Below are 22,349 nucleotides of genomic sequence, written 5' to 3' on the forward strand. Positions count from 1 at the left end.
CAAGCACAGAAATCAGCTTTTATTAGGAAGCATGCAGGGCAAGGCTTCATGCATCTCTGTGAGGAGAGAGAAGCCATCAGCTGAGCAAAAGCATAATAATTTTTTAAGCAGTAGAAAAATGAGATACGTACACTCCATGAAATGGTTCGTCATGTGATCTGAAAATTAGCAATGGGAAAAAACAGGGAAAAGGCTAAGTAGATCCATATGGGTAAAACAATTCCATATTTTTAAAATCATAGAAATATTTGACCTCATGGAGACAGGACAGTTTCATCCTTACTTCCCTGATGTTTTTGCCATGAATTAGAGCAGGGATATTTCTGCTCAGTAATTGTTTTCCCTAACTCAGTTCAGAGCAAAGTGTCACTCATACCATAAACCAGTAGGAAATAAAGCTGATGGCTGACCTAAGCAAGAATCTTTTTTTAAAAAGTACCATCACCCATGCATTTACACTAAAACTAGGTCAGTCCATTCAGCAAGAGGGTAAGAAGGTAAAGGCCTTTGTGAGGAACTTACAGAGATAAGGGATGGAATTAAAACCTTTAGAGAATTGAAGTTTGCCATATCCTTGCTCTGCACGCCATTTCAGGTACTAGCTCTCTTTCACATACTGACAGCATGGTATTCTGCCATGATTATCATAAATATCCAAGCAAATGGAGGCACTCATTCATGAGAGCAGTTGCATTACTGGCTTCATATTGAATACTGAGGCACTCAGACTTCAGTCATCTGGGGGAAAGTGCAGCCACCTGGGTCTAAGGTCACACCATAAAACCATGATTTTACTTGCTATAAACCATTTTATTCTCCAGGGAAACCCAGGGAATAAAGAAGGAAGATATTTAATATTCTTGTTTCTGAACTTCAGCATAAAAGGAACAGTATTCAAGAGGAAAAGAAAAAAAAAACAGCACAGCATTTTAATCACTCCTCTTTCTTTCTTCTCCACAAACATTACAGTCAGCTGTTTGCCATCTTCTCCTTGAGACAGAGCTTTTTTTAATGTCAGCCTGTATACATCCAGAGAAGAGGACTGTGCATGCAGGCACAGCTGCTAGGGCCTAACAATTCTGTGTTTTTAAAATGAGTAAAATTTAGAGTCTTAGCCTATGCCTGGAAAGCTGCTCCCTTAAACTGTAGTCCTTTGTGTATTAAGTCTTGCTGTACTGTGCTGGACCTGGGAAGTGCACAGTGACTTTACTCCAAGGGAGTCATGGACATGCACTGAAGGCTCTCTGGAGGGAGTCAAGGACAGCAACATCATTTATCAAACCTTCTAGGGAAAAGTGTGCCTACTCATTGCAAGGGGGTTGGAACTAGATGATCTTTAAGACCCCTTCCAAACCCCAAAATCTCTGTGATTCTACAATAAATCCCCAAAACAGGAAAGCTGGAAGAACTAGAGGTGTCCAGTAGGGAGAAAAAAAGGCTGTGGGGTGTTGTAAGAGTCTTCAATTACAGAAGCACAGAGCTGGGTTTTTGTTCATAGCTCAAGAGAATCCCTGTGTGCTAGAAGGAAAGGGGAATACAGGGGAGAATAAGTCAGTAAATACCTTTTGGATCATCAGGAATGACAATGGGAGGAGCAATGTCTGGGAGTTCCTCTTCTCCTGGCTGGAGCCCTCTGGCCCGGAGGTGACTGATGTCCAGGAAATCTGGCATGTCTATAGAAACATCTACAAGAGCAGAGAAATGGGCTAAGCTTCTGCAGCCAGCAAAATGACCTTATGGTGCAACCTACCCCTTCAGAGAGGGAACCCTGCTACTCAAGGTACAGAAACAGCCAGGATTCTCCTTCTGAAAAGAGCTCTTTGGGAAATTTGGAATGCCAAAGCACAATTTAACCACCTCAGATTACACAAAACTGTGTTTTAACTCCACAGACCTGATGGATTGGTTAAATTTGTTGCAAAAGGGAGAAAGATTCAATTAGGATCGTCACAGTACAAACTTATTACTTGAGTCAGGTTCTTACTATAGTGTGCACGTGTTATTAATTATCTGGGATAGAAAGGTAAATAAAACAAGCACATACCAAGCTTTTTGGGGATCCAGTCAAGGCCAAAGGTGAATTTCTTTATCTGCACCACTAAATACTCAGGAAAGGAAGCAAAACGGGAAGTCCTGGGAAGAACAAGAAACACAATTCATTGAAATCAGGCAACAGAATCCCCAGCAGCACAGATCCCAGTACCTCATGCACATGGAGATGAGCTATTGCTGCTTCATGCAAAGGATCCAACCCTACAAGCATTTAAAGTTCAAGCTCTCAACAACCAGACTGCATCACTCCTTGGAGTCTGACCATTGAGAACAATTAACTTCCTGCTCAGTTCATCATTACAACTCTTGCAAGGCTTGATCTGCATGTCACATTGATGAGCCCCAACACCAATATGATGCCAGAGCTCACTGTGCATTTTTGTGTTTCTCTCTGCACCACGCCCAGGGAGCAAGATAAGCACAAGGTTATCTTTAACAAGCAGCCAGACACACACTTACTTAACTCCCGCAGATTTTGCTTGAAGGGCACTGCTCCAGAAATCCTCTACATTGCTTGGTTCAGAAAAGGCCTGCAGACAAGCACTAAATGGGATCTTGGCACGGACCAGCTCTGGCAGAGGTCTCCTTGCAGCTTCTGCTTCTCGCCTCTTCAGCTCATAGGCAATTAATTCATCTGAGAAATACACACAACACTAGAAGCTAATGAACATTGTCATGGTTATGTGCTCCTCATCAGGCTTATTTCTGCAAGTTTTAGAAATGCAAAAACCTACTTAGCAATAAAAGTTGTACATACTTTTAACTAGACATCAAATCTTTTTGTCTGCATTGGGGTCAGCAGCTACACTTACAGCCACATCTTTAAGGATTCTGTTCATGGTGAAAACACAGAACTGGAAGTACCAGCATACAGGCAATGAAAACATTGCCATGACAGCCAAAATCCTGTGTGAACAGTAATGCTACACACCTGATTTATCAGAGCTCAGTCTTAGTTGGAAAGTTATTGCTGTCTATCTGTGTCATCTGACTTTTTAGACAGGCCAGGATTATGTATGATCTAGAAAAAGTCTTGACACTGGTAAGCTGAGCAGTGCCATATGGTAAATTCACAAACTAATCTGTCTCCTGAGTCATTACCTGGAAATAACATGTTCTTTTATAAGCAATAGAGTCATCACCAAAACTGATGAAGAAAGAATGCAAAGTTCTCCTAAACTTCCTGTCCAGTGCAAGGAGGTGTAGGCTTAGGTAAAAAGTAGGTAGAATTCTCTGCCTTGTGGTATTTCATAGGATCTCATCAAACAATCCAAATAGAACCTTCTGGTTTTAAAATATTTTAAATGTTCAGATTATGTGGGAAATCAGAGGCACATCTCCCTTCATGTTCTAGTGATGCCCCCTTCACTTCTACCTCAAGCATACATTTATTATGTTTTTCTGCAAGGCTCTTCACCACTGACTGAAGATGCAACCACAACTTGTCAGTGCCTCACTCCTGCTCCCAAGTGCTCAAGCCTCCTCGGCCATTTTCTCCTTTAAAAACAAGGGTGCTTCTCACAGGCATGAGAAAAAACACTCCTGCTTATCAAATCAACATCCCACACTTCATCCTCCCTCCCTCCTCCCCTAAAGCCCAGAATACCCAAATTGTGTATTTTAGATTTATAGATTACCAAATACCTTATACTCCTATTCTCTATTACCACATTAGATCTCATAATCTGCTGCTAAAGAACAGAAAGCAGATTTGGGGTTTTGGTTTTGGCTTTTCTTTGTGAGTGTGTGTTTTTAAAAGATATCAATTAGCTGCTGTGTTCAGATCATTTTTATAATGAAGACGCTTTCACCAACTGTTTCACTGTCCAGGACAAAGGAGATTCAGCGCTGGTGGGGATCTCTGGGCACAAAGTGGCACATCCCTTGGTCAAGCAGAGCAGCTGGCCCCTTTACCTTTGTTTGTTGCTGCCTCCATGGCCACAGGGAGCTGCATGATGTAGTCCACCCTCTCCGTGTAGCGCACCTTCCTGGACTGGCAGCACTGCGTGCGCTCCTCCACCAGGAACCGGAAAACATCGCTGGGGTTCTCTGAGCCCACGGGGTTCCTCTGAAAGGAACAGCACACCAAATCACTTCTGGGGCTCTTGGAACACTGGGTGCTAAGAATTTTAGACTTTCTGTGCTGGCAGACACTGACCCCCAGGAGAACACTGCATTTGACATGAAGCCGTGGAGAAAGCTTCCAAAATTGAATGATAGGACTGAGAGTATGAGTGTGTAGCTTGGATAGAAGTGTGTAATATCACATAGCAGAAAACCTAGAGTTTAAGGTTTTAGAATGTAGCAATATATATAAAGCAAAGTGAAAGTTTTAAAGCAGAAGCTAGTCCTTCTTTACCTTCTTCTTCACCTTCTTCTCCATAGGTTTAAGTAGTATTGTGTAACTAGATAAAAAACTCCACATTGCAAAGCACGAGTAGTTAGTTATTAGCTTAAAAGTAAAAATAGTTTTGGTGCCTTTTCTTAATTAGACAGTTTATCCTTAAAAAGCCTTGTAGAGCAAAAGATACAACTTCATTTTTACCTTGCTAGAGAGAAGTACTGTAAAACTCACAACTCGTAAGACTATAATATAGGTAAGAACTACTAAACATCTAAATCCAAACAAGAAATACTGCCAATCCTGGCAGAGAAAAGAAGCAAAAGAATTGACATGTGGTGATCACTAAAATGACCAGAAAACCCAAAGACTGCTGGTTGTTTCAAGGCAAGCACAAAGACACTGATCAGGCAGCTCAGCTCACACTGGATTGCGTGCAGAGCTCTGGCCCCTACAGAGAAAAACTAACAAAATCCACAATTTCTGCACTCACAGCAGCATCTTTCTACACACAGAACTGCCAGGGTATGGTTCTGAGAACATACAAGATCCTGACTGAGTCAAGGTGAACAGAAGGTAGGAAGGTGGCAAGTTACAGAAAGCTCAGATAAAAAACATGGAGCATCCTCTCAGCAAACAGAATTGCTCCTACCACTCTGAATATGCACTGAAACAGAACAAGCAACTTGTAGTTCATTATCCAGATGGGAATGTCATGCAAATAATATACCTCCTCTTTGTTGTTCATGTTAATGCCTGTTATCAGGCAAGAAACAGAAAAGTCTCTTCTAACCACCCTATAATCAGTACATGCATTTAGGGATGTGGAACATTATGCATACAAATGTGAGTAACTTCATCTAGAGACTGAACACATGAATAAAAAGCCTTGATTCTTGGGGAAAATGGGAAACGAGGGAGGAAGGGTAGACAAGAAATGCTTTACATCCAAACTACATGTATTTGTAAATTCCTTTTCAGAAAGACAGCATTAAAATTCACAGTATGATTCCTTGACACACAGCACTGAGCTGGAGCTTGGTGGAACTAAAGCTTTATACAGAAATATTCCACTGACAAACAGCCACTCTGCTTTCAGCAGGGGAATCCTTCCTCCCATGATTCAATAACATACAGCTGAGATTTGTAAAACAGCTGGACAGGGTAATTAATTTGCTCCCAACAATTACATGAATTTGGAACAATATTAATCATAATAATCATAATACCCAATTCATTAATATTCCATGGTACACTTCAATATGGTAAACAGGAACAGCAATTTAAAAGGTCACATATGTTTATGAATCTCATAGCCTGTACAGTGAAGATTGACCTCTTTATATTTGTTAGCAGCACCACTGGCCCCATTCATGGTCATGCAAGAGTCTAAAGTAAAGAAGAGGAAGAATTAAGGAAGCAAATGTTTCTAAAACAAAATACATTGTAATTAGTCCCACCTTCTGCATATCTAAGACTAAAAAATAATATAACTAAAATATGAGCCACTTGTGTAACAGTTCATTGTCCAATATAACCAGAAAAATAAGGAGCAATTCAGGTTTTCTCACCTCTACTAGATTTATAAGATGTAGGAAAAATTCCTGTGCATCTTGTTGTCTATTGGAGGAAAATTCTGGGTGGCCTTTACTTATAAATGCCTTGAACATTCGAGGAGATATTCCATTGTGTTGAGGCTAAATAAAAGAGAGAAAAACCATTTAAAAAGGGATTTTTATTTAATCATGAACTAAATATCTCAAAGTTACTCCACTAAATCTATCTCTGGCCCATTTCTAGCACTGGAAGAATGATAGCTTCCATTTCACCTATATTTCTATTTTAATAAAAATGGGAAGGGTCCTGAAACAAGATTTGCGGAGCTTTTAGAATATGTTTTATGATTTAGTTCCTGCAGAACTCACTCTACCTGTCCTTTGGCGGTTGGCATTTTAAAGAGATTACGGGAGGTTTTTAAAGGTTAGTAGTTTTCAGAAAGGCTGAAAGCCTACATTGTTATATAACATTTGATATTGCTTTCAGAACCCTGTGCCAGGGCATTGAAGCACTTTGGTGTATCAGCTGGCAGCTTTCCTCAGGACAAAACCTTTCCAGAGAGCTGTGCAGAACCAAGCAGAGAACATCTAATGTGTGCAGCATGCATTCCCAGGCGAGATGTTAAGAGCAGACATGAATTTGCAATTTGCAGGTGTTGGTCGTGTTGAAAAACCATAACTTATTGCCTTTGGCCATTCAGTTACATCAGGATCAAACTGACCTAAATTAAAAATCTCTGGCTTCCAAGACAGTCCTGGTTTTGACTTTCTAATCATTTATATCACTTTAAGAACCTCTCCAACCATTCCAGATCCTCAAGACAACCCTAGCTGTTATGCCTTTCAAATAACATTTTTGAAGGGGTCAGAATCTACTACTCAGATTTTCCCTCACCATCCATGAAACCAAATAATTTTCTGGACAATCCAAGCAAAAGTATAACCTTTAGGATCTCTCAGAGGCTGTTAAAAACTCAGCCAATTTTATTCTTTACTACACTTGCACTGTCATATGAATATAAAAATAGAAAAAGCAGCATGAAAAAGAGGCCATATAAAATACTGGAAGAGAATATTTTTTTCTTTGTTTTACCAGGGTGCAGTATTCCTAGACCCACTGAAATCAGAAGCAGATTATAATTGTTAATGCTTTTTCAATTTTTGGCAGTACACGACCAACCACATCAGGCCAAGATGATCCTTAAAGGCTCCCATCAGGAGACAGAGTCCCTGTATTGCTTGGACAGAGAGATGTTCTGGGGATTCCTGCATCCTGGGTTATGTACTGCTTCAGTGCCCTCAACTGCCTTTCATCAAAGCTAGGACTGGGGAGAGAAGTGCATAAAGCAGCTCACATTGCAACATCCCAGGCTTCTTCCTGTGCCAGAAGCAGGAATGTGGCACACTGCTGCACAATGCTGGATAATGCAGTGAGTTTGGAGTCAACCCTTGCTTCCACCTATACACTTTGCACTCAGCCCCTTGAGCAGGAAGAGGAGGAGCATGCCATGTGTGACAGTTTGCAAAAGAAGGATTGAGTCTTGCAATCTTACCTCAAGGACAATAAAAGGGGAAAAAATAAAAAACAAACCAAACCCAGATGAAATGTTAAAGCTCAAAGCAGAAAATCAAGCCCTGGCTGATGATCCTTTAGGCATTCAGCCTCTTTTTAATCCTAAAGTGGGTCCAAGGAAAATGCTGCCATTTCCAGGCTAAATTTCTGTGGTGAAAAATTTCAACTGCACAGCACCACGAATATTCACTGAATACCTGGCATACTTTCCCCATCAACAATTGCAAAACAGTTTAGCTAAATATAGATTGTGCTGGACCACTGCAGATCTCACATAAATGCTTTTACAGGCAACAACTCCCCAAAACTTTGGATGAATTCCAAAGGCTCAGAAAGATTGAGAAATTCTTTGTATGTAGAAGGGGAAAAAAAAGTAAAGGAATAAAAGTCAAATGAATAATTGATATTATAGACAAAAAGCAGAAGCACTTGAAAACATTTAAGGCCTAAAATGCTAAGCAAACAAAAGAAAAAAAAAGCATCCTCAACCTGAAAAAAACATAGATTTGTATTCCAAGAGTGAAGGAATAGAGAAAATATCTATAGCTGACTTTTTCTGCAGACAAGCCATCAATACAATAAGCAAAAATTCTGTAAAAGCTGTTTCAAATCCTAATATATGCTCTGAATTGCTTGATAAGGATGCTTCATTCATGTAACTTCAGCTTCATCAACCTGAACTAATGAACACAAGTACTGTTAAATGTCAGTAGATGCCTCCACAACCTGACAGAGTTTTATCCCATCTGTCATTAAAGAGTTCTCAATATCTCATCTAATAGTGGCTGCTGAGCTAAACATGGAGGGGCAGCTTTATTCCAAGGATTCAGATCCGTGAACTTCCAGCACAGTATTTTCCAGTCACATCCTGTTTGTATTTAGGAAAGCAGGTCAGTCAGTACACGTAACTCAATGTATGGAGTTTGCTGAAATCTGTCCCACTATTGCTTTGCCCCAGTGTTGATTAGCCTTCAACTTTATTTAATGGGAACAAGCAGGACTTATTTGCTGTTCCAAAACAATGAATTGCCACTGTACAAAGCAATTACTTGGGAGACACAGGACTTCCAGGTCATGCAAACTACTCTGTATCAGATGCTCTGTCTGTCCAAAATCTTGTTGGCATTCTGACCTCAGGAGAAATTCCTATGTCAATAATTGATGGATGAAGGTAGAGGAAAATATTTATTTCTGTGGCAACCACCACCACCCCTCTCTGGCAGAAGCACGCATTACTCCTGTGGCTCTGCATGGCCCCTCCATCTCCAAAGCCCCCAGCACCACCTAATCTCGCATTACCTGCTCCTGAAATCAAGTGGAATACTGTCAGACACTTCCTGGAAACAATTCTCCAGCTCTTTATACTTTCAGTAATTTAAAGAGGGTTTAGGAGTTTGCTTCCAGGACTCTCTGCATAACGTTGTTGTTGTTGTTCCTTGGAGAAGATAAACATTGGTTGCAAGTTGTGTGAACATTTGCACTCATCACTGGAGCAGCAGAGCACTTTATCAGCAGAAGCAGGGCTTGCTTTGATGCACTGCACAAATAGTGCCTGACTAATTTATCCCTGACTTAGTAATCTTCACATTCCACCTTGCTAAGCATCCCATCCATGCTGGAGCCACACGTGTTTCTCAGTGCCCAGCACCTGTTCCCTTTTCTCAGGATATCACTTTTACCTAGTTACCAGTGGCTGTACAAACTCAGGCAAATACCTTGTGTTCTTCTTTCATCACCTGCTCAATGAGCTCAGATTTCATGGGTGGCTTAGAGTATTGGCCTGAAAGGAGGCCGTGTCCCAGTTTAGCCCTGTAAGGAAGAAAGTGGAGGGGTGGAAACAAACATGTGAGAAAAATAGAAAATACTTACTTCAAGCAAATAAAAAAAGAAGTTTACTGCTTTTCACTCCTTGATGAAACATCATTACCTGCAACTAAGTGGTCAAATCTCAATCTCCCTGAGTCATACCTCACTTCTGAGCTCATGAAAAGGTGTTCTTTTGCTCTGCCATTAAATCATTTAGATTCCATTTAACCTGACCAAGTAAATAACTGAGAAATGTCACTTACATCTGAGTATTGAAATCTTGTGTTGGATCAAGAGGGGAGTAGTCAAATATTCGTGGAAGGTTTCCCACATACCTGGGCAGCAAGAACAAAGCAGAAACATTCAAATATTGCAGCTATCAATACGATTCAATCTACCCTCAATGAGTGCTTCTGTCATGCAGAAATAATAGTAAAGAAATTAAGAAATGGACATTGAGGTTTTACTTGGAAGCTTCTAGCTCTGAAGAATATTGCTGTGTTGTTCATCTGGAATTTATATTCTATTCCTTAATCTTGCAAAAGCTGCAGGATGGTGTCAGTCAAAACCACAGAGCTGAGTTGAGAACCAGTGTACTTTTTACTCCCAACCAACGTAACCAAGCAAATTCAAGTTCGCATCAGGACAGAAGTATGTAAAGAACATTTCTATTGAGTTTCACAAGAGAAGTAATTCTGACAACACTGAGGGAAACATTGCTCTAGCCAGCCTGTTGGAAAGTGAAGCATTCAGCAGCATTCTCTGAGCATGGCTGCTCTTGAGCACAGGAAAAAACAGGCTGGGTAGGTATGGCCATCAAATGGTCCCTCTCTCATCAAAGATCTACGCTATTCTGATGACATTAGGTCCTCCAGGTAACTCCCATGACCATGCTGTGGAAAATTATCTTCCTTAATAAAGTCCATTTTAATATTTTTCAACAGAGGAGGTAGAAGAGCTGTCACTTAATGAACCTACAGACTGTACTCCGTATGGCTAACAAAGAAAATAAACACGAGTTTTCTCCCTCTTCTTCTCCAGAAGGTGATTTCTAACATGAAAACCTGGGAGGCTTTCCAAAACCTAAAAGCTTCACTTCCAGCACATACACTAGTGCTGCTTTGGAAGGAAAAGGCACTATGAATTTTATTTCAAACCATGGACTATCCCTTATAAAAAGGCTTCTCTCCTTGGAATGATGTGTTCAGTCTTGATCAGTCAGGTCTATTTAATATTTCTCTGTTGTGCTTTTGTCCTTTTACTCTCTTAATTATTCAGTCTTAATTATACATTTACACTATTATTGTCACTATTTTTTTAAATTTTAATTAAAATGTGCCTCTGATAGCTTCCCCCCTTAGCCAGATTGGCATCCAAGAGGTGCAGTGTTTTTCATTAACACGGATCAATATCAACACGTTTGTGCAAATTTTTGGCACAAATCACACAGAATGACTCCTGTCACGGGCCAGTACAAGCCCCCTAATGTGATACTGATGATGCCCAGGTAGGCAGAGATATGTGCATCTGTATATAAAAAGTAGAGACTCAGATATCAAACATCCAAGGTGGCAAATGATTTCCCACTACTGATGTTGAGACAGTTTGCTTTTATTTTGAAGGCAGAGTGGGTTTTGTGTTCCAGCCTTTTCCAGAACAGACCAAAACAATCACTAAATCCTTCAAGCAGCCACCGAACTCACTGAAAGAGACCTGTTTGCAGGCAGGACAAAAACAGAACCACCATGTTTCTCAGGAAAACAACCAATGGATGAATGCAGCAGCTAGTGACAAGAAGCAGTGCGGAGCTACTTACGCTCGCTGGAACTCAGGGATGCTGAAAATGGCTTGCATGACAGCATTGAGGTAGCAGCTATTCCCCAGGTTCTTCATGCCAGTGTATCCTGGGCCATACATGGGCTTGAGTTTCACACCAGCTTCCTGAATCACTTCCCATTCTGAGACTCTTGGCTTTATGTCATTATCTCTTAGCCCGTTCTCTGTCTGAAAGCAACAAGATTTTCATCTTAGTCCCTTGAACTTCTGCCATAATCGTGCCGCTGCCACCAACCTTGTGAGCTATACTCCAAGAAATGAAAAGCCAAAGCAACGGGCAAGGGGAGGTAAATCCTGCATGTAGGGGAAGATGAGGGTCAGAAAGCCAGCAGTTTGTTCCTCCAATACACCCTTAGCTCTTTAGCACAGCCACTGGCACTGAGTGCTCTCAGTCGTGACCTCAGTCCCAGCTGGGAGCTTCACTTCTCTCAGGCCTGTGACCTCAGCTCAGCATCAAACACTGCATTTTTTCAGGTTTCCTGTTCCATTTGTAATGGTCAGGAATAGCTGCTGCTGTAGGAGCTGCTTGTAACAAACAAACCACATGAAAAGCTGCAGATCCAACAACTCTTCCCTTCTTTCAAGTGGTAAAAGCCAATAATTTGTGACACTGAAGTTTCTCCCCTTTACACTCAGCCTTCAGCCTGTAGGTGCAGGTCACCTTAGTGTCATTTACTGCTGGCACTGCTCTGTCACTTCTCAAAGAATCGTACAGACCAAAGACCAGAGGTGAAACCTTTGCAACAGCTAAGACTAGGTTTTCAAGTCTCCTGAGTAAAGCAGGCTTTTCAGAATTATTTGGATAAAAGAATCTTTTTATTCATGATCCTGGCAAGGACATTAGTTCACCAAAAACATTATTAGTATCATGAAGACTTTTGAAAACACAGTTTAACTCTTCTCTATAATTTCAATTAATATAATTTTCTCACCACTTGGACAATGAAATACACTTAACCAGTATCAGGTTTGTTCCTTTTTTAGCATTTTCATGTTCTCCAGGTAATGACACTAGGTTATATGCTTGGGCTAAAAACATAAAACAAAAAAAAAAAAAAAAAAAACAAAACAAGCCAAAAAAAATCAACTCCACCATAAAAACCACACCTGCCTTTATAAGCATATCCTATTCTGATTTCCTACACCATTTAAAGAGAAGTGGAATCAACATCCACTAAAACACAAGTCATTAAAAGTACTTCTTTACTAATACAGACACACACAGAGAATCCTTTTTTCCCCAGTCCCTTTCTAGCATGTCACATCTTTGACCATGCTGTTTTCTAGACTTGAGAGAATGTATTTTTCTCATTTTCTAATGTATTTATTGATAAAACCTAAATTGAAATTTACATAAATAACTTTCAGCCACTTTTTAACTTATCCATTGCTTAGCTTCTTTTTGGTAATGAATTGTATCTGTACATTTAATAGGATTTCTTCCACTTACTGTAATTAAATATTCCAGACATTCTTCTCTAATTGAATGAGGTTTATCATCTTGAAGACAAATGGTACATCACACAGAAAAAGTGAAAGATGCAAACTAAATACCACAAGGTACCTCTTTCAGAAGGGAATTTCTGGATTTGAGAGCAATGATTCACTCAGACCTCAGACAGCAACCCCCAGATTAGCTGGCTGAACTTTACAAAACTGAATACTGCCGTAACAGTCTGAAGGAATCACAAATAAGCTACAGGTGTCATTCTTCTCCTGTTTCTCTCCCACCCCCAAGAGAACAAAGAAGTGAACAACAAGCTAAATAAAAGATGGATTTCCTACCACTTGCATCTGCAGCATATCAATTCCAAAGTGTGCCAAGTGTTTTGCTATATGTGGATCTAAAACCGGCTCCTCTTCATCAAAGGAATAGACATCTGCAAAAGCAGAGAGAAACCAGTGAGCCCCAGTATCAAATGTGATCCTTTCTCCTTGTTTACCAATACTGCATTCTCAGCACAGGGCTGCCCATACAAAATGCCTTGTTTGTATTCTCCAAGTTTGGGTCTGGCCAGCAGAGAAGTGCACAGACAAACACATAGCTCAGTAAATATCTTAACACAGTCACCTCAAGCACTTTCCTCAAAAGAAATTATGTGCCTCCACAGTATTAAAACCTAAGAACATTTATAGGGATCATAGTATTTCCTCTCCCCTAAATAAGCAATTTGCAGGGAAAGCAAGGAACGGGGCACACAAAGTTCTCAGATACGTAGCCAGCCCACATTTTGAACATGACAACAAGAGATTATGCATTTTTGTAGAGCTACTAGATACAGACAGATCCATTAAAGTTGTGAGTATATCACACCAATTCACTATTGGCAATAATATTTTAATTTTTAGTACAGTTTAAGAAATCCACTTTTGCCCTTTTCACATAGTGATGCAGGAAGAACAAAGAAATTTTTTATTAGAATAAGGAGGGTTTTTTTGAATTACATACCACTGGATTGGACTTCCAAGAGTAATCTAACCTTTTGGTTAGGGAGAAAGGCTGATTTTCTGAGTGAGGTGTCTTGCTTTATTGTATGGGAGATTTAGATTTCAGTCCTTTATGATAGACACTTATAGCCTTAAGTAAAAGCTCATAAACATTCTGGCAGGGTAAGGTTCAGATTGTGAAGGGAAGCAGTATGTCTTATAATGATATTTTCAATATGAAACCAAGTTTAATAAATCCAAAAGAAGGGGAAAAATTAGAGTAAAACCATTCTTTTTTAGAGTTTACCTATCAAGTGCTATAATGACACTGAGTTGAGAGCAGGTTTCACCTACATGAACAAATAACAATAAAGCTGTAGGCATCATACAAGAAGAGAAGTCGTAAGACATGCACTGGTAAGACTTGAACAGGCTTTCCATCTTTTCTCTGATCAGGTCTCTACCCCTGTAGTCAATGACTGCTTTGGGGTCTCCTCATACCAAAATCCAGAACCCCTGTGCCAGCCTCCCTGCATTGCCCTCAGGCAAGTTCCCTCCATGCCCAGCAGCTTCTCACAGTGACCTTGCTCCATAAGAGCAGACCTAGGCCGACAGAGAAAGCTTAGCCAGGAGAAAGGAAGAGAAGCAAACTCAGGAGGAGATAGCAGGAGCACAGATGAAGGCTGTTCACAGCACAAATACCACTTCTGGAAGCTTCACCCCAGCCTCTCCTGGCAGCTGCAGACCCTGGCTCTGACTCAGCCCACCCCTTTAACAAAAGGCATTCTCCTTGAGGTCTGCTAGTACCAAACCCACACCGAAATGATAGACTGAAGGTTAGCCAAGAACTCAAACACTAACTTTTAACATTGACCAGCCCTATGGAAAACCTCTCAGAGCAGGGAGCTGTGCTCTGAGCTGCGCTGCCAGCTGCTGATCAGCCAGCAGATGCCCCATTAACATTGGTGCCCATGACCTTTGTGGCATGTGCGTGGCTCTAGCTGCCCATCTGCTGGAATTCCACTGTGTGGTAGCAAATGCACCCAGAAGACATGACTGTTCATCCACACACATGGCATCACAACGTTCCCATAGCATTCTGGTGAGGTCACAGCACAGCCAGAGGATCCCAAAAAGTTCAAACCCCTCATGGAGTGAGATTACACAGCAACAGAGCTTGGGTGACTGCTTTCAGTGTGGAAGCTTTTGATATTGTTTTCCCTCTGCTCTGGCAACTGCAGAGAGCAAATCACCTGGGACTACTGGCCCAGAGCAGCAAAAGTGGAGCACGAGACTAAAATTGTGCTCAAGCCCAGCTCATGCCTTATTTCAGTGCTTTCTGCAGTGCAGCTTAAATTCATAGGAAAAAGACAGAACTCACTTGTTTCAAAAAATCAAAGACAGAAGGTAAGAGCTGCCAAACACAGGTGTGCAATGCTGTCATACAGACTCTGCAAGGTGAGGAGTGCAGACAAGTCAGCAAATGTGACACGCAAGAACCTGGCATCATTAGAGTGAGAAAAGGGGAAAAGGGAGGAGTGAAAGGGGGCAAAAACCCACCAAGACAAATCTGAGACAGGCAACACAGAATATTATTAAGCAGAGAAAAAAATCCTAGAATATGCTGAGTTGGAAGGGACCCATCAGTATCATCCAGTCCAACTCCTGGCCCTGTGCAGTATGCACAAAGAATCCCACCACAGGCCTGGGAGTGTTGTCCAAGCACATCTTGAACTCAGGCTTGGTGTTGTAACCAGTTCCCTGGGGAGTTTTTTCCAGTACCCAACCACCCCTTGGGTGGAAAACTTTTTCCTGATAATAGTATTTTCCTGATAATAGTATTTATGATTCATGTTATTTTAAGGAAATAAAAATATCAATGCTACTTGACTTCATTCTCTTCCACAGCTCAAGATTCACACCTGTTCTGACCGTTCAGACATCTCTCCTTCCTACTTAGATGGTAACAGGCAATGGTAACACCGTCCCTAAAGAAAGAAGTGGCTCAGGATTCCCCCAAAAGTACCTGACATCTGCTAAGATCAGCATCCACAAAGCAGCTCCTTCAAGCACTGATCACAAGGGGTTTGCCACTGCCAGTGCCCAATTCCATGCCTCAATCCATTCCAAACAAGCAACCTCACAGTGACTGGAAATAAAATCCAGTCAAGAGAGGCAGCAGGTAGACACAGGCTGCCCAGTGCTCAGCCTACTGAGGCAAACAACCTTTATGACTCCCTGGTACATCCTGTCCAAGGAACAAGAGTGGAAGAGAAGCCTGGTTCAGTCTCTGCCCTGATGCCAGATGTGTCTGCTGACAGCTGCAAAATGGGGCTAACACCTCAGGAACCTTTCACAGTGTACTCAGCACAGATTTCTCAGTGCAAGACAAAGAGCTCTCCTCTGTGTACACGTGGGGTGAGTGTCAGTGGAACAGTGGCACCACCTCCTTCTCCTTCCTACTGCTGTGAAAAAGGAATAAATTATGTCAGGAGAGGGACCAGTGCTTATTACTCCTGTACCATCACCCCTTCACCTTTAACCCAGGGAAGCAGAAAACAGACAGATTTTGTGTCACCATCAGCCGCAGAGCCTCTTTCCTGAAGCTCATCTATCACCCAGCCCCATCGAGGGGGTTATGAGTACTACAGAAATATAGATCAGAGACAGAATAATTACTGAGAAGGAACAAGGAAGGTTGGGGGAGGGAAGACTTTTCTATAGGGAAACCAAGTAAACATCATCCAGAAGAACAAAGGTCTGTGGAGAACAGCTGGTGCCTCTCATTCAGAGGGAAGGATGACAGCCTGTCCTTTGTTATCCCAAAGGCCACATAAGAGAGGAAGCAGCTGATCAGTGGGAGGCACAAGGACAGAAGCCATAAGGAAACAAGTATTGCTGCTAAAGATGGGAAAGAAAAGAAAAAATTCTGAGGAAAAAAAACCACTACAGAATATCCTGTATGCAGTTGAAAGCTACAGCTGGGCAAATCCTAAACACCTCCAATAACTGAGAGATTTGGATAGAAATCATCCAAGGCCAGGCTCATGCAAGGAAATAACATTCCATCTGGGAAAGAAATAAAATAGTTTTTGCTCAGTGTTTTTGTGGCACAGCTGGTTGAATCTGACTACAGTTGCCTTTCCCCAACACTGAATAGGACTTAGAAAAGCTCTCAAATGATGCTTGTTAAAAAAAAGGGCTGCTCTAAACAGCAATTTTTCATCTCTGTAGTCATAAGCACTAAAGCCAAAATATAATCATGCTATGTGTTCTTCCATTTTTATTTCTCCATGCAGCTGCAACAAAAGATCTCTTTGCTCACAACTTTTTCAGCTCCTCATGTTTTTATTCCATCTAATCCTCACACACCATAATCCCCTCTGCAGCAACACTGCAGAACATCACACTTGGAGAATATGCAAACAAGGATACAGCTACAGCTTTCTTACCCTCTCAAGATCATCACACATTTTACAAACAAGCATCACAGCAGCCCCATGAAGATGAGTGTTCATTAGACTGTTTCAGCAACATTTTGTTCAACAAGGAAAAAGAGGAGTTTCCACTATGATTAAAAAGCCCATACATGCTGTTACAAAGAGACTTTTAAATTTAAAAAGATCATTACCCTGCTGTTGTTTCTTTGTTACAAAAAATGAACCATTTGTCCTAGGAAATGTAGCAGAACTAAAAAATATTGTTTCTCTAGAGTCTGTTGTTTCAGACTAATACCATTCTTATGTTATAAGCCTAGTGTTATATTGTATTTGCACAGCACCCCCGACGAAGGAAGGAATGATGCATCTGACTCCATGTCCTCAGAAGGCTAATTTATTACTTTATTATACTATATTACTTTATTATAATATATTATATTAAAGAATGCTATATTATACTATACTAAAGAATACAGTAAAGATATTTACTGAATGCTAAAAAGATAATAATGAAAACTCGTGACTCTTTCCAGAGTCCTGACAGCTTGGCCCCCAACTGGCCAATGAGTCCAAACAACTCACACATTCCACATGAGCAAAACACAGGAGAAGCAAATGAGGTAAGAGTTGTTTTCCTTTTCTCTGAGGCCTCTCAGCTTCCCAGGAGAAAAATCCTGAGCAAAGGGATTTTTTCAGAGAATGTGAATGCCACAGTATTATGCAAATACTCCAAATAAATATATTTTATATTTATATAAAATATAAAATGAGCAGATAGAAGAGGTATGGGCTTTCTCAGAAGGGAGTGTGTGTCACTCCCCTCAACCCCGACTCACAGAGTTTCCTTCCACAAACACTTGCACTAGAAGCACAGACGCAGTTGGTAACAGATCCACAGTCAGCCCCATGCACAGAAGGTAGCTCATGTCCGAACATGCCCTGCGACTGACCTGCTCCATCAGGAGTGATGGTTCCCAGCTTCACTGCCAGGGGATAGCCTGTCTCCCTGTAGTGCTCCATGGCGTGCCCGTTGCCCCCGCTGCCATCGAAGAACCACTTCCCGCAGAGCACGGAGCCATCAGTCAGGTTCAGCCACAGGTTCTCCCTCAGGTCGCACCTGGAGCACTTCCAACCACTGCCAGACACAACAGGGAGAAACAGCAGCAATATGTAAGGCAGGAGCCAGCTCCGTATCTCCCAGGATGGCAGGTCAAACCCACCCACACACCCAGCCCAGAGTCACTCAAGGGAACCGTGGGCTGAGTTCCTGCCTTTAGTTCAGCTACCCCGGACTGAATTAGAGAGCCTACGATGAACAAACCTTGTTGCCCTCACCTGGGGGGAATTCTAACACCATTGTCTAACTGTACAAGTGTTTTAGCATGTTTAGACGCCTGCAGCTCTTCTTCCCAGGAGTCAGGTTCCTGCTTCCTGTAGGGTGATTTTGCACTGAGCAGTGCATCACAAGCTATCGTCACCTGGAAGACAAATGGATGTCAGTCAAAGCCTGACACGACTCAGTGACTGGACAGAACCTGGCATTCAGCCTATTGCTAACCACATACAGAACTGCTTATCAGTAGGACTATTTATATACTCAAATATGCATCTAATCTTTTAGACTGTCGTCATTATTTTAGCAGGAGAGTAAGCACGTGTGCTATGTGAGCTTTCCTAGGACAAGCTGGCACCATAATAAGGGAAGGAATACAGGAGATAGAAGGAAATCCAAGAAACAAAGGCAAAGATCACTTTTTTAAATGACTGAGACTCTATTATAGCAGGTAAAGAATCATCTTTATGTCCAAACAAGCACTGCACATAAGAAAAAATGCACCATGTTGACAAAAACAGAAACAGGAGACAATTCCTACAACCACTTCCACACACTCACTGACCAGCGCTGGCAGCTCTTCTATGTTGGGTAATGAGATTTCATAGTGATCAGGAAAGATAACAAGTTTTGCTTCATCCTCATATTCAAAGTCATCACTGTTGAGATCACTGCTTATCTCCAGATCTGGAAAACAAGATGGGCAATGTTAGGAGATTGTCCCATGATCAAGGCTCCAAAACTGTGACAGGGGTACCACTATAAACATTGCTTGCCTGGCATCAGCCAGTTTTTTCTCTAGCTAGAAATATTTATGAAACCCTGATCTAAACTGAAATCCCACCATCCTTCAAGAGAACGTTCTGAGGACCAAAATCTCCACTTAACGCCATCCTCAATCACAGATTCATTTGGTTTGGCCTCTCTGCAAGCAGTGCACTGCTGCAGACATTGCATTCTGCAGAGCAGCAAACAAAATGCTGCTCCTTTTGGACAAGATCAGGATGCCATACTGCTGTGCCTTTTACCCAGAATCTTGAAATGCTATAAAGCATGGAGACCAGCTTGCACTGCACATGCCCAAATTGCAGAGGACAAATAAAATGAGCACCCCATATTTTCCAGATCACAGACCTGTCTGAAACGTGCTGTGGCTCCCATCCATCTTGGACCTGTGGCCTTTCCTCCCATAAGATGTCCATGGCTGGAAGTATTCCTGTGTCTCATCCAGTCTCATATAGCTACAGCAAGTACAGTAACACCAACAGTATCCCTCTCTTGCTAACTCCATTCTTCAATCAGGGTAACTGTTTAAAAAGCACTCATTTGCTACTAAAGCTTTCCTTTGAAGATCAAGCCTTGCACAGCATCTGTGTACATTTCCCTTCCAGTGTAAGAATGACTTCTTTTCTTAAATATGAGCCTTGATCAAGCAACATCAGCTAAAATGTTTGCCCAGAAATATGTGGACCCATAGAGAAGCAGGAGGGTATACTGGGAATTAAATGGCTAGTGTTTGTGTCTCTAGCTGCATGAAAAAAATATAATTATTATTAATTATCACATAGTGACGAGACTGAGTAAAACCTTGTTCTGCTCTTCCTAGGACAAATGAAAAATGTAAAACCAAACATGCAATGTCAGAAGTTTTGCAAGATTCAACTGCAAGTATTGCCCAGGCAACAATGGGATTTTCTGGATCCTTCTCCCATTGGATATGTGGGATCCACTGTATTCTGATGTACCAGTCACTGACAGAGTAAGGTTCAACCAAAAAAAGAGATGTGTGAGCAGTAGCCGAAGCTGGCTCTGAATTCTCCCCCTAGTACAAGCAGATGCTTAATGAGTCACTCGATCCTAAATGAGCATTGGCAGCAGCCACTGCACCCTGGGAATGCCTGAAATCTCAAATGTATGTTTGGGACAGAGGTGAGGATGACAGGAGCCAGATTCAGAAAAGTGAGCTCCCAGAGAGCAGTAACAGACTGAGCAACCCAAATGATAAAACAAGATTCAAAATATATTTTAACTTGACCTGGAAAGAACAGCTCTTGAGAGGAACATCAGCTTTTGGCTCACCTGCTGCAACAGCCAGCCCTGAGGTGACAACACCCACTGTCAGTGACTTCCAGCAACACAAACTCTCTCTCACCAGCAACCAAAAAAAGGCCCTTTCTCATCAGCTCAACACAGACACAAAAGCAAGAACATTGTCTCCCACTGAAAGCATGACATTTTTAGAGAACGTATTCATTCATTACTAATTCCCCAAATCACACCATTTTCATAATGATCCCTCACTTTACTCCAGGCTTCTTTCTTAGTTTGTATTACAGTCCTGTGCTTGATACAGGAGTGAATCTCCACAGCTGCAGTTTTAAACAGCTCTTCTACTCTGTGGAACAAGGAAACTGAGGATCTCCAAGCTGATGGTGCATGCGGCAACGCATCTCAGGGATTTTCACTTAATGCCAGAAATTTAATGGTGGCCAGCACAACAAAGCCAAAAGTACTGACCACCTCCTAAACAGGAGAGAGGCTCCTCAGAGAGGATAAAAGCTCAGGTTTGGAGGCAGTGAATGTCTTGCAGGGCTGTGGTCACACGGTGCCTCAGCCACCAGAGGGAACCTGGCACCAGCTCACAGCGGCCACCGGGCTCTGGGGACTGTGTGACCCCCGCTGATCTTCACTGCCCTCTGCTCTGGACATTATCTTAAAGCACCTGCAAGCCCCTTACAGAAACAGCAATGCTACAGCGTGCTGTGTTCAAAATTCAGACACACACTGCAGCTCATCTCCCCAGCCAGACAGCAGCCAAACAGCAGAGACTGCAGTGCTGCTGGCCTGACCTGCATCTGAACCAGTGATCCAGGGATGAAAGACACAGTATCCTATTAGCAATCATCTGCTGGCATCTAAGGACTTCACATGCTTAGGAGCACCAGCCTCCTGTGTGCAGGGAAGGGAATTTCCTTTTTACTGCTCAGGCTTCATGCCATTTGCATCAGCAGAAAGCAGAAAACAGTGTTCCATCAGCATGGGACTCTTTCTGCCTGACACACCAACCTGGCAGCACCCACTTGTTATTTTAAAGGATGCACAAAGCTTCATAACAGTCCTGGGAAACACCATGAGGATTTAAAATTCCCCTTTTGAAGGTGACCACCTAAAACTGGTACACTTTCACCCAACACCTACTCCCTCTGATTTGGAATTAAAAGGCACTGCCTTATCACTCTGAAGACAGTTTCTCAGGGTGCAGATCCAGTACATAAGAGTGGAATGGACTTCTAAGGTCACAGGCTGAAATCCCTCCAAACAGAGCAGGTGACCATATAAACTAATCCCTTTTAGGGACATTCAGAGGGACCCCTCAATGATGTCAGCTGAAAATACCCAAATCCCCACTCACATTTTTAAATCTTGGCTTGAGAGACATAGCTGTTAAGTTTGGTAAGAAATTATATGAAAAGAAGAAATTGTAAGAAATTCTGTGCCTGTGCAAGGGCCAGCCAGGCTGAGATAGCATGAGGGCAGAAGTGATAAAAACAGATACCTGTGACTTCGGAAGGCAATGGAGCCCACACTAAATGTGGACAGAATTCGACCCTGAAGCCACTGGGCATCATGTGCAGTCTGCAGGTAGTTTCTAGCGCTGAATTTTAGGGAGGACTAAGAGCAACTACAGGAAAAAGGAGTAGGGAGAAATCTACATGCAAAAGGAGCATATTTGATTAAAAATTACTCTACCACAAAAGACTGAAAAGCATGAACTTTCAAGCACTATACTTCATTCAAAGTTGTTTCTTGATCAAGGATGTTCTTCCAAGATGCACAGTGAGTAGAAGGCAAAAGAAAAGGCTTTACTCAGTTCTGAGACTGAGCCACAAGACAACCAGCCAATCTGTAATCCTTCCAAGGAGTGACAGCTTGATGGTCAAGGCCCACAGAACATTGTTTCCCTTCCTGAGAGCCTCAGTTCAGC

General features: G+C 41.9%; 1 protein-coding gene across 1 annotated transcript in view; it reads right to left on the reverse strand.

Annotated features, from left to right (window-relative positions):
• USP13 (ubiquitin specific peptidase 13) overlaps positions 1-22,349 on the reverse strand; it is a 50,870-nt gene that overhangs the window by 8,790 nt on the left and 19,731 nt on the right. The window contains exons 4-16 of the mRNA XM_038145388.1: positions 18,930-19,051; positions 18,367-18,509; positions 17,982-18,166; positions 12,950-13,044; positions 11,145-11,332; positions 9,592-9,663; positions 9,238-9,331; positions 5,965-6,090; positions 3,967-4,120; positions 2,512-2,686; positions 2,045-2,133; positions 1,563-1,685; positions 132-158 (exon numbers count right to left, since the gene is read on the reverse strand). Coding sequence (XP_038001316.1) covers positions 132-158; positions 1,563-1,685; positions 2,045-2,133; positions 2,512-2,686; positions 3,967-4,120; positions 5,965-6,090; positions 9,238-9,331; positions 9,592-9,663; positions 11,145-11,332; positions 12,950-13,044; positions 17,982-18,166; positions 18,367-18,509; positions 18,930-19,051 — 1,593 coding nt within the window. The remainder of the gene's footprint in view (positions 1-131; positions 159-1,562; positions 1,686-2,044; positions 2,134-2,511; positions 2,687-3,966; positions 4,121-5,964; positions 6,091-9,237; positions 9,332-9,591; positions 9,664-11,144; positions 11,333-12,949; positions 13,045-17,981; positions 18,167-18,366; positions 18,510-18,929; positions 19,052-22,349) is intronic.

The sequence above is a fragment of the Motacilla alba genome, chromosome 9 (assembly GCF_015832195.1).
Source record: "Motacilla alba alba isolate MOTALB_02 chromosome 9, Motacilla_alba_V1.0_pri, whole genome shotgun sequence".
In the NCBI taxonomy this organism is placed as follows: domain Eukaryota; kingdom Metazoa; phylum Chordata; class Aves; order Passeriformes; family Motacillidae; genus Motacilla; species Motacilla alba.